The 13,509-nt window shown below is 43.5% G+C and overlaps 1 protein-coding gene across 3 annotated transcripts in view; it reads left to right on the forward strand.

Moving 5' to 3' along the window:
* Positions 1-20: 20 nt before the first annotated feature.
* LOC113011632 (latent-transforming growth factor beta-binding protein 2) overlaps positions 21-13,509 on the forward strand; it is an 87,733-nt gene continuing 74,244 nt past the window's right edge. For all 3 annotated transcript variants that reach the window (XM_026151207.2, XM_026151208.2, XM_080294015.1), the window contains exons 1-2: positions 21-490; positions 3,098-3,171. In XM_026151207.2, coding sequence (XP_026006992.2) covers positions 21-490; positions 3,098-3,171 — 544 coding nt within the window. The remainder of the gene's footprint in view (positions 491-3,097; positions 3,172-13,509) is intronic.

The following is a 13,509-nucleotide window of genomic DNA, read 5'->3' on the forward strand; positions in this document are numbered from 1 at the left end:
GTAGTTTCAAAAAAATTTGCATGCCCAAAATGGACCGTGCAGGATTTGCTCTTTTAATGATTTTGACTGTTGTGCTCGTGCGAGTTGGTGACGGTCAAAGGGACGCGGCAGGTGGGAGGAAAGAGGGTGCGGGGGCAGGCCGGGCGGTCTGGGACCAGCTGCAGTCCCGGGGGATCAGTCGAGGTCACTCGCCGAGGGGACCGCGGGACGGTTCGTCCTCGAGAACATCCAGTGACTCTTCACCTGGGACCAGTCAGTCGAGGACTCTGGTCCGCCTGCCCAGGGGGACATCATCTCAGGAGAATCGCAAGCACATATCCAAAGAAAGACCGGTCCATGCTGCTGCCACCTCCGGGGAAGATCTTGTCTCTGCGCCGAGGGATGGTGCGCGGCGCACCGCCAGACACCCTACCAGCCAGCAGCAACGAAACAGAGTGAACCGCAGGCAGAGCAGCAGGCACAGCTCTGCCAGCACTAAGCGACTTATCGGGTAAGAGTGACGGCCAAGTTCCCCACTGTCAGCAGTCTAAAAGTTTTACTTTGCTTTATCAAACTCTGGGTGAGCAGCAGTGGGCTACTTTAGGAGGAACGTGTGACCTATTTAGCTGTAGCGGTTAGTCCATGTGATTTACTGCAAAGTGATGGTGGCCCCTTTAGCGTAATCTTTCTTCCTGTAAGGTAAATCAGCACATTCCCCCAAAGCACTCCGTATACTGCATTAATTTGTCAACCAGTAGGTGACAGCTTTAAGCCAACTAAATATGAATTATAATAACGTATGGGTTTTGTTATCAAGGTCATGGCAGAACATGAAATAATAGCTGAGGTCAAACACCGTTGATTACTGGGCTGATGTGGCGGGGGCAGTAATGAACAGCAAATGTGATGCATATGGGTGAACTGTGTTTGAACTATTTAACATTGCATTATCACCATTTCCTCCCATTACTACACACAGTATATTCAAATTGCAGGAGGAGAGTGGCTGCAGCCTGCTTCAGTGCGAGTGCTCCAGTTTTAGGCTTTTGCCTGTGGCCATGTATTGTAGTGGCTCCACCAAAGCGTTGGCTGGTGAGCATTTAAAAAATTTGCTCGGTGATCAGAAACACCTGTTTCTCCAGTGGCACTCGCTCCAGCCTGCAAATCTCCTGTTGGGTCTCTGTTAAACTCTAAACAGGACAACGGGCTGTTTCCATATTAGACCTCTTTTCTTTTTGTTAAATGAAGCCTCCTGCATCCACTCCTGTTTGTTCCACTGGGACAAAGCTTGATACACACTGGAGGGTGAATGTTTACATAATAATCAGAGGGAGATTTGAACGGCTCATCTTGGACTGCTGTCACAGAAAATATATAAAAAGCATTTCTTCTGTGTGGCATAACAGGTCTATTATTGATATGTCCAAGTTATGGAGGATTGTTTAGAAGAAATAGATGGGCCTGCATATGATATGCACTTACAGCCTGCTACCCCAGCTACCTACTTGCTACTGACTCTACTGTAATGCCTTTGGTGAGCAGGACCTTGAGAAGTAGCATGCCCCACTAAACTCACGAGGCTTCACAGACAGGATATGATGATGTCAGCGCTCACATGTACCTTTCTCTCTGCGTAGCAGATGTGTTATGTTGTTTTGGTCTGAACCATTAAACCTGAAAAAACCAGCACATTCGGACCAATCCATCACTCAGACATCGAGGTGCTGTCTGTTTAAAGCAGCGTGCAAAGAAAATCGCTCGGCACAGGATTAGATCCAACATGCTTTATTGCAGGATAGGGCGAATGCCTTACTTGATGTTGCCAAAAACACATATTCCAGCGTTGAATGAATGGGGTTCTTTGAGTTTTCGAGCAACATAAAGGTGGGCGTTGCGTAAATCTGCGGGAACATTACCTTTTAGTAGTCTGCGTGGTGATTTTAACACTTATTAGTTCAGATGAATCATCTGCTGCTTGTTAGAGAAAGTGTTCGCATGACACATTTCCTCTTTGGAATTCCCACTCGCTCATTTACCGTACCCCGCAGCACTGGCAGAGCTGGGCTCACTTAGCTCTCCTTTACATTAAACTTGACTCAGTGTGACTCCTCTTTCTGTTTTCGCTGCACCTGTCAGATAGGTGATTGATCCAGATAGTTCAGCGGTGAAATAATTCTATGCCTCCTAATGTTAAGGTTTAAATAAAAATATAACAAGGTGCGAACAAGGTGTTATCTACCTATATTTTAGCCTAGGGCATGCTACTAATATGTTGTATGAAGGTCTCCATTACATGCATAAATCCCTTGATGGAATTTGAACGTGATGACTGATGTCTTTGGCACGAGCCTGACCTGATGTGTTTGATTTATGACAAAACTAATCTTGCCAGAGGGTCCAAATAACTGCATTTTATCCCTGTGACGCCTCAGTAACACTCAGAGCATCCACTGAGCGCGATCCAACTGAGGTCAATGAGTCAATCCCCGTTATCTTCTCAAATCACCATGAGTCAGACATCCACTTACTGTAATATCTTGTGAAAAGATGATGGGGCACAGAGCCATGCCAGCGTGTTGACTGTTGCCCCAGAGTTGCTCTTGCGGTCTGGTGCCTTTTCATCTATCTCGCCGCAAAAATTGGCCTGGACTACCAGTTAGGATTAACGAGTAAAAGAATCCAGATATAGCTGTTTAAAACTTGTCATCTCTCATTTGCTCTATGATTTATAGAAGATGCAGGGTGTTTTTTCGTGTCCCGTTTGCCTCGCTTAATCCTTCCAGGGCTCAGATAACTCTGTATTTGTCTTCACCCTGGACTCTCGCATAACAGCACGAGGGACTTGTGGGTCCACACGCAGATAAAGTTTCGTGACTTGCCCTGAATTTTTTTTTCATTATTAAATAAAATGCAATTATAGCGTAATCTCCAAGTTGTTCCTATCAATAGCCTAGCCACATCAGAAGGATTTGAAACCCTTAACAGCCTTTGCAATCAGATCAGTTTGTCATGCGAGGAGGTTCACCCTACTCACAGTTATTGCCTTGTGGATTAACACCTGAGAAAAAGAACTTTTATTTCACCCTGTTTTTCTCGTCTTTTGTGATCTTTTGTTCAGGCCGAATGTCTGTGGAGGTCAGCAGTGCTGCTCTGGTTGGGCTTTGGCACCAGGAACCAACCGCTGCATAAAACGTAAGTGTCGTTAACTCAGTACCCTGTGTAAACTTTAAATAAACGTACCTTGCTTGGATATCCTTTGATTTGGCTGCTCAGTTTGGCAACCGAGGACACACAAATTGGTGAAGCGGCACACAAGCACACTGCCATGCATTATATAGAAGAGAACTTCCTCTGCTAGTAAACTTTGCAGACAGAGAGGCTTTACAATCTAAGGCCCTCAGACTGAAAAATAACATAGTAAATGGCTACTAATGACTATCCTGTCAAGCGGAATTGCCCTATGAAAGTTTTCCCTGAGTGTTATTGCCCCCATGGTCATGTTCATCATGCAGTGTTTGCCTTTTTCTTTTCATGTAAGACCCTCGCTTGGAAATTACCGACACTTAGCACTTGGCTGTCTTTGTGACAGCAGTCCTTAATTATGGGTGGAACTGCTGCTTCTTTTTATTCGACCGCAGCAGTATTGAATAACCAGATAATTAAAAGTGGAACAGAAGACACAGGCTGTGAATGAATGCAGAGCCATATCTTTAAAATGTAACACTGACCTGGGCTGAAAAGCGCTTTTTCAGCCCAGGTCAGTGTTGCTGTTTCTTTCTTTAGCTTGCATATGGACTATCTCTGGTAGGGCTGCCACAAACGATTATTTTGATAGTCGACTAGTCACCGATTATTTTTGCGATTAGTCGACTAATCAGATCATCATCCATTGGACGCAAAACTACAGCTTATTGCTCCAGCAGCATCTGCTCTTATATAACTATCATTAGCTTACAGCTTTAAGCTTTTAAGGTGCTAACTAAAAATAAAGACAAGATGATAGTTTATTCAATTTTAATGAAATTTGCAGATTGTTTCGGTGAAGTTTAATAAACTCCTTGCTATCTAAAATATAACAGGACACTGGAGTATATTCTGGAGCATCTCACACTTCTGATAATCAGCTGTCTGCTTGACGTTTATTCAGCTGTGTAAAAACTATAACTTTAATCTCAGACAAACCGATTTACTCAGGAACAAATAAAATACAAAAAAAAAAAGCCAAACAATAACATTTTAAGTTATCTAAGTGACTCATATATATTTAACCTGAGTAGCGAAAGACAGCGGTGGGTTTGAAAACGATTTGCGGGGAGTCCGGTGTTCTCACGGCGCTAGTGAGCCTAGCCCCCGGCTCGCTAACGAGCTAGTGGGTAACAGATGTCTCCGAAAACGTCGGAGCGCTTTTGAAAATATGTGGTGTCCTGATAAACTGAGCAGATATTTGAGGTTTACACAGCTACATTCTCGCCTGAAAATATGTTAAACGTTTATTTTGTGACCCAGAAAGAATAATAAGAGTAACATTAAAACTAACCAGCTGCCGCCATTGTTGGAAACTGCGCTGGGCCGCGCTATGAATTCTGGGACACAGCTGCTTCTTCTTCTTCGGGGTTTAACGGTAGCTGACATCCTTGTACATGCAATGCTGCCATCTTCTGTTTCAGTCCGTTATTACACTCTTAAATCCTGCTATTATTCCTGCGTCTTTTGTGATCTTACAAAGCTTCAAACGACGCGTCGACTATTAAATCAGTCGTCGACGATTTTGATAGTCGACGTAATCGTGACTAGTCGACAAATCGTGGCAGCCCTAATCTCTGGGAGAAAATCCATTTTTTAGACATGCTATTTCAGATGATCCTAAAGTAAGATTGCTGCAACTCATTCCACATTTGGTTCTTGCATGTTGTGCTGTAGGCAAAAATAACAGGTTGGAATGAAAAACCTTTTTTTTAGTAAAAGTTATCTTTAAATTTTACAAGCGCAGTAAAACCCACACTGTTAAGTGACATCCAGTAAAACTGGCCATGGTTTTTTCTTTGACTTGTTTACTGTTTTCTCTGTTTTGTTTCTGCTAATTATCTCCCCCTCACACACGCAACCCCGTTTCACGCACATTTCAGCCGGTACACAGCGAGCTGATTGGCTCCAGCGGTCTTCTTATTAGATCTGCCTCCCTCGTGCTCAACACAAAGCTTCCCTCCATTTCCCCCCCCCCCCCTCCCTCAATGCAGAGTTAAAGGCACACTTACCAAGGCGTAAATTACATTTAATGTGGAGCTGGAGTTACCTAAATTAAAAGAGTAAATACTTTTAATCTGCCAGATAATAACAGGTTCAGCCTAGCGCCCCTATGTTAAACAAGGCGGAGGATCTGAGCAGGCCAGGGGACTGTCTGACCATCTGGACCCTCTTACGGCTTGGCCCTGACCCAGGTCTGACTGGAGGCTATGCTATCATCAGCTGAGTGAAGCGCCACAGCCGGCAAGGTGCCAACATAAAGGCCCCAGACTGGAGCGCGGACTGGAAGCCCCCATGTAGAAGACCTCCGTGGAGGAAAACAAGCTCAGGATATCTATACTTCGTCTTTGCCCGACATCCAGCCTGCTTTACTGGGAGAGGGCAACCTGAGAAAACATGTTCACAGTGGGGGAAAGAAAAGGAACAAACGTGCCGGGCGGGAGCAAGAAGTAAAAACATAACGTGGCTGAGTTGTGTCTAGGAAATTTTCACTGAAGGGATTGAACTATTGTCTAATACAAAGTGGCGGCTGAGGGCTTCACCCGCGAGGCTGCATTGAGTGTCTAGAATCACGCTTTCCTCACAATACCTCCTTGTTCAGTTGCGTTGAGGTCAGAGAAAACGTGACAGGAACTGGATCACAGGTCGTCCCGGGAGTGCGCCTATTTTTACGTTTAAGAGCCGTGTTTATTAAAAGGTTGACGTCTCAGTCTCGGTCGTGCGTCTGATTAGAGATCGTCATCTGGTTCACTAAATCCTCGGTCCTGCCCACATCCTGGAAGGTTTGGTGCTGACTATCTCTGTTTTCAAGTTCAGGATTGATGGTTAGCAGACTTGTTTATGTATTAAAGCAAATTCCATGTGCCAAAAATAGCCAGCGAGTTCTGACTGTTAGGCTTTGAATCATTGAGAAGAACATTGCATTTCCTCTGCTGTGTCATGCTTGTTCGCCTTCTGGTGAAGTTAACTGCCTTTATTACAGATGAAAGCTTATAGGCTTTTATTACCACAGTTTTACCTAAAGAATATTAATTTTATTTATGGTGGCTTATAACCAAAGATGTGTGTGTGTGTGTGTGTTGCGTTTGGCTGGTAAAGTGAGGCCAGGTGCAAGCTTGGCTATATTTCCATCTGTTTACTCGTAAGTAGAATCGAAGCTCCTGGTGAGTTAAATGGGGAATCTTGTTTCTGGGTCAGCACTTAAGACTTAGTTCCTCAGTGTGATGATTCACATCTGTTCATCAAAAGTGCAGTTGCACAGAAAAAAGGAGCAGAAGGAGCCCATATTGTAGCTTCACTACTAATAGCCAAGCAGCAGCCTTGCCTTAGTTATAAGACAGTGTGCTCCATTACTGGTGCTGTCAACAACCTCGTGACTATCTGCAGCTCTCAGATGGAAAACTGCAGATAGTTCATGGTCAAAACTCTAACTAAAACATAAGAATTTCCATCAGTTTAAAGTGTTGTTTTAACCATCAGCTCGACTAAATACATCAATAAGTAGTAAACCATAAAAAACGAGAGAAAGCAGCATGTTTGTTTAGTACCGACAAATCTGTTGCACCGGCTTCTAAATAACCACTATTTACAAAACAGTGAGATACTTAGATATGGAATTAGAGGGGAAGTTTGAACTGCTGGCATGTTTTAGAATAAATACAGTAACCCTCAATTAGACGTCTTGTACACCAGCGTAAAATTACTGTTTTAAAGTTTTGGTTTAAAACACGTTTTGAAAAAAAGAACCCAAACTTTTAAAGCCCCCTGTAACCGGAATGTAGATTTAAATCACACTACTGTGTTTTTTCCACTCATATCTTTGCGCTCATGTGGCTGGCAGTAAATCATTTTGTGGATAGGGTACTACGGATTGCTCACACGGGGGTTTTTTGTGCCAAAATGGAAGCAGTTTACTGTAGTTTGTTTAGTAGCAGCCACAGATGCTCTGTCGGGCTGCACCTAAAGCAGTCCTGCTAATATGCACAGAGTGATAATGTTAGCATGACGACTGCAGCCCTGAGCTTGTTTGCTACAATGCAAATGGGCAGCTCAGTACCACAGGGCATTCAGTGCTTCCTAGCCCAGGATCATGCAGTCAGTGTGATGTCCGTTTATGACCATGTGAGAACTGACCTGTGAATTCGAGTGGTCGTCATATGTGTTACATCCTGTGTGCTCAGTCTGAGCTCCATCCTGTTCCTCAACAAAACTGAGTATTTCAAGCAGAGAGAACACTTCTAAGGAAGGCCACCTTCTTTTGTGTGCTACATATGAGAAAGCACAGTCCCAATCTGAACTCTCTGAGTTCATGTGTTGAGTGACTATGCCGATGATTACCAATTATTATATGCATTTCATTTAGAGCTAAACATAAAACATAAAACACAGCTGTAGCTGATGAGGATTCTACAAATAGGTGAGGTATTTTCTCATAAAGCCAAACTGAAGGAAAAGGACACGAACATCTTTATAAAATTTCATCAAATACTTATGTCACTTAAAATTGAACAGTGTACACCTCATTATGGCAGCAGAGAAGACGGGAGAAGACAGATGTTCTTTATTTTAAAAAAGAAATAGAAATTTATTCAACTGCTGTTGAAATATTTCAGTCCGCGTGCTGAAAAGGATGGCTTTCCTGGGGCAACCATATCACCTCAGTTGTACGGAAGGCCCAACAGCGCCTCTACTACCTGAGGAGACTGCGGAGCGCACACATTCCCAGATCTCTGATGTTGAACTTCTACAACTGTGCCATCAGCAGCGTTCTGACGTATGGATTTCTAGTGTGGTTCCCCAGCTGCACCAAGGCCGATCAGCAAGCACTCCAGCGGGTGGTGAAAGAAGCTGGCAGAATTATTGGAACAAGTCTGCCAGAGATATCTTCCCCACTCGCTGTCTGAGGAGGGTGCACAGTATCCTGCGGGACCAACATCACCCTGCGCGCCACCTTTTCCATCTGCTGCCCTCAGGGAGAAGGTACAGGTCTATACAGGCCAGAACATCCAGACTGGCCAACAGCCTGTATCCACAGGCTGTGAGGCTCCTGAACTCTCTGCCCCCCTCTCACGGACAATAACCATATCCAACTTCTTAATAGCAATGAACTGGTCTGCATTGGTGCATCATATCTTTATTCTCTTCCCCCTCCTGCCCCCCCCCCCTCTTTCTTAAATAGATAACTATCATATCTGATATCATATCTCACAGTACAATAATATTGAATGGGTTGCATTGTTGTATTTTGTCATGTTTCTCAGGTCTTTGTCTGAATTTCTACGAACATTATTGCTAAGGATTGTCTTATTGCATTGGAGTCACACTGGGTTAAATATGTACACTTGGGTTTTAAGGGGTATTTATTATTTTCTTCTTTTTTTGGGTTGTATGGAAGCCCCAAACGCAATTTCATTGTTCTTGACAATGACAATAAATAAATACTACTATCTACTTTAAAAGAGCGCACTAAAGTTGTTCTGGGTTGTTCTGGCTTCGAAGGTTGATGGCTGTTTTACTAATCAGATTAATGGCATGGTTTGCCACACACAGAGTGAATGCATGGGACAATATAGAATACTTAAGGGCAGGAAACAGTGGGGAAAGGGTAACTGCAGCACTGACAGGAACTACCGTTCTTTATACCCCCGGCTCGTAGTGCTCCCCGAAGCATACGCTTTTGGATTGAGCGGCAGAATTAATTTCACCACACTATACATCACAGTGTTTTGACAAAAGCACGTGATACATATGGCAACATGCTGCAAGTACGGCTAACAGTGAGAGCGTGACCCCACAGATGGCTCCTGATTTAACCCTGTTGTTTCTTAGAGAGGGCAGATGAAAGGTGCTTCATTCACATGGAGGAATAAAGTTGTTGTCAGTCTCTTAGGCTGTTGTTGATTGACAGAGTGTAAGGTGGTAGAAAGGAGTTTCTTTTTGATTCCCTTCCAGCTTTCTTTGGCCTGCTGTGCTCTTCAGAGCACCATCCTGGCTCTAAAGTAACTCCTCATGCAGAAACATCGCTCTCCCTCAGTTTTTACCTTTGCCACCACAAGGTAACTTTCCTCTCAAAGCAAAAAAATAAAGCAAGCAACATTTTTCTCTGATTCCATCATGTCCCCAGGGTAGCTTGAGCAGGATTACAACTTTCCTGTCTGGAACACCGACAGTACAGTAAAGGCTCGACCCTGCTGTTTAAAATTTCATGGTTATCCCTTCCTACAAAGCCTTTTCTTTATAAATTAATTCATTAATTGCATTCACCATAAAAGTATAAGACCATGCCTTCTTCTTTGTCTATTTATTCATCACAGCACTTCATTTTTGAACCTGATCTTATGTGTGAAATGCATTTAATGCTCATCTTTGTTATAACATGTGGGAAGCAGCTGGCAAAGAAACAAGTACATGCACGTGTCTTCTGACCTTCAAAGCAGTTCCCCGAAATGCAGGTCTGCCATCTTTGCTTCAGCATATTTGTTGCATCACTTTCTATTTTTTAAAAGTCTGTGACTCCCAATACTTTGACATATTTAGACATATCAAGTCATATCAAGTCAAATCTTTTGACATATGCTGAAATGAAGAATCTGGACTTGCACATTAGTGTTATTTGCACCCTTGGCTACACACGCCACATACACACTGTATGGATAAAAGTACTGAATCTTTGAATTCAGGTGTTTCCAATCTCACTGAATAGGTGCCTGAATAAAATCAAGCACCTAGCCATGCAGTCTGCCTTTACAAACGCTTGTGAAAGAAGGGGTCGTTCTAAAGAGCTCTCTGAATTCAAGCCTGGCACTGTAGTGGGATGCTACCGTTGCAACAAGTCAGTTCATGACATTCCCTCCTACATATTTTCCACAATCAATTGTAAGTGGTGTTATTGTTAAGTGGAAGCATTCACAGCAACTCAAGTTGCAGACTATCTAAAGTTACAGAGCGGGGTCACAAAGTGCTGAGGGCCACGGTGTGTAAAAGTCACAGCGGCTCTGATTCATGAGCAGTTCCAAACCTCCTCAGGCATTAACATCAGCACAGAAACTGTGTGCTGGGAGCTTCACGGCATGGCTTTCCATGTCTGAGGAGCTCCTGTAATGTGTAGGTGACCTAGTTTGTCTATTATGTGCAAAATGAGAATATTTTATAGAATATTTTATTTATTAATGGCAGCAGAAGAGTTACTGATGATAGGAAAATGTGTAAATGTGAAGCTTCTATGGGATTTCCAGGATCCCCTTAATGTAGAGCACTAAGAATTTAGTTCCCAACCAATATGATGAAGACAAAGACACTAAAGAAATCCTGCATTCCCACTGATTAGTCATTCAAATTCAAAAAAGAAGACTCATTAATACTCTGAAGGAGTGAATTTTAACTGACATCAGGCCTAATACCAGCGAGATCCTGGCCAACATAGCACTATTCTCTGCTTTACAAAAACAGGAAGAGGTTTTTAGGATGCTTGTGTTTCTGTTGACGTCATGTGTCATATGTGTGGATTTGTGGGGGTTGCACAGTTTACACTTTTGGGGCATGACACTCCTTTGGCAGTCCTGTAGAGAGTTATGGCCTGTTAGACAGATCCTGTAATCAATACACACCCCACTGTCCCAGACCCCATCATTAACATAGACACTGGACAGCCCGCTCTCAGTTTGTCTTCCCAAACCAGGAGTGCTGTTTTCTCCAGTCCAGCTGGTGCTTCTCATTGTAGGTTGCAATTGGGCCCTGTTTTGGCCTCCTACACCACATGTTTTTCTAATTGCTACCACAGACAAAAGTGTGGTGAAAACTATGTACTGCTCAGTGTCTGGACCCAAACATCTCCTTGTAAAATGCCTCTTTTGTTTATCATCGTTGATAAGCTGCTAAGAATTAAATAGAGAGGCGAGAGGGAGAGCGCAATTAGTCACACAAAGCTACTTCATTAACACGCGACACTTTATTCGTGACATCGTGTTGCGAGAAGTCCATCTGCTGAAGTAGATCGTTCAGCGACCCCAAGAAGAAAGCCTGAGCTTGAGTGACACTTACAGATGAACATTAACAGCAAGCACCGCTCTCCTTCAGTCACACACCGACACACACACACACACACACACACACACACACACACACACACACACACACACACACACACACACACACACACTCTCACAGCCCATAGCCAACCATATATCACAGCACCCTCCTGCTTAAAGACCATATGGAAGTTGTTGGGATTGTGATCCCTCACGAGGATGGGGTTTGTGGGTTTTTGGAGAGCACCACGTCTCACAGAGTCAGCTTTACTAGCTGCAATCCCCCCCGATCCAGATATCCTAAACAGACTGGCCCAGCATGCGACCCATTAGGGGCTGAATGTGGGAGATTGAGGGGCGTGGCAGAGGCACACAGCAGCATGGCTAAAAGTAATGTATACATTGTTATGGGTCAGATGTAGGTTAACAAATCCCCCCTTCCACACACACACACACACACACACACACACACACACACACACACACACACACACACACACACACACACACACACACACACACAGAGATTTTGGAAAAGAAAAGCTTTTAACTACTGTACTGGAACAAACAAGCAAAGAAAAAACCCACATTGTGACTGTAACTGCACGTCTATGACAGAAGCACCTTAATTTAGTGAAATATTACCCTTGTAAGCTTCACCACAAAGAGAAAATATGGGATCAGTCACACAGCGTCAGGCGCACTCCCCCTATGGTTTTAATTATAAAAATAGAGATGTGTGTTTATGAGCATTTAATGAAGGCTTGCAAAGTTACAGTAACAGCAGTTTGGGTATAGACAGCAAAGTTAGCATTCGGGGAATGCATGAAATGATGGCACTCGCTCCAGCAGCCATGTGGAAATCACATGTTGCGGAGAGATTAACACTCACTTGAAATGGTTAGCATTGAAGGTCAATTGTATTAACTGCTCAATAGACCAATTCTTACTTCTTCCGTGGACAGGGAGTCCAGATGAGCGGAATTTTTTTCAGCTTGTCTCTTCGCCGTGGCCCCCACAATCCTGAACACTCGACCTATTTCATGAGATCTGTCAGGTTCTGTGGTGACTCCTAAAAAGAGCCTCCTGCTGTCATCACATGAGGTTTACCCCACTACATGTTGAGTCACAAGATTTTTACTCATGCCTGCGATGCTCTGAATGCCTTTCAGAATCTTGAGCCTCTTCGCAAACATTGCATCCGCATGCATGTGGACGGAGATTGCAAACTTGCAGCAAGTTGCTCAAATTGCACTTTCATTCTTATTTTCCAACTTCCTGCCTCTGAGATTCAGGGTTTGTAGTCGAGCCCTTTATCACATTGTACTAAATTCTAATCTCCAGAGCAGCTTTCAGCCTCTAAATCTCATAATGGTGCATAATGCTCTCAGCCTGTAGCGGGTCCTGCCTGAGATTATTGTGATTAGGCTTTCAATACTAATATTATTTTCAGAAATGTCAGGTTACCTCTTGCTTGCTCTTCTGACCTGTGTAAAGCGAGGAGATTTTTCTACAAGTTTGTATTGTGTCAGATATGGTTTCAGGTCACCCTTTGCAGAATGAAAGGACTGTAAAGATTTAATGGGTTGTGTTACTTTGAATCAGAGAGAAGGGAAGGCAAATCTCTGGTGGACTGTAATGTGCTGGAAACGAGCGCTGAGCTGGAAACGAGAGACCAGAGGAAGAGGCACAAGAATCTGTCTGACTTACGTGCACATGCAAACCTGAAGTTATGAGGTAACTGTAACCCAATAAAGAAACTATAAACAGTAAAACCCCTGGCATTGCTTATATATTGGTGAGGAGTTATTATGCAAACAAGAACTTTCCCAAATGAAGCAATTTAAAGGAAAGTGTTTCTTCACTGCAGGAGTGAATTTTGGATGGAGATTTGCTTTAACCGTAGCTGTCAAGCACTTCCTTGAAGATGCCACTTGGACATTAAAGACTAAAGATTTTTTCCTTCATTTCTCATGTGTGTGGATCAGCGTGTTTGCGCTCATCGATCAAAGCTTTCGATACCCGTCCAGCAGCCCCCCTCTTTTCAGATGACTGGATGTGGACGCAAACTCCAAAAACTTGGCCCGTCTGCCTCACTCATAATTAAGGCTGAAGCGGCAAATGCCAGGAATGTTTGCTATTTCTCCTCTTTTATTTCCAATGGATTCTCATTTTATTATTACTCTCGCAAAGTAATAATTGCTGCGCATATTTGTGAAATGGATGGAATGCGAGGCAATTAGTTTTAATGATGTGCAAG

This window comes from Astatotilapia calliptera, chromosome 19 (assembly GCF_964374335.1).
Source record: "Astatotilapia calliptera chromosome 19, fAstCal68.1, whole genome shotgun sequence".
NCBI classification, from domain to species: domain Eukaryota; kingdom Metazoa; phylum Chordata; class Actinopteri; order Cichliformes; family Cichlidae; genus Astatotilapia; species Astatotilapia calliptera.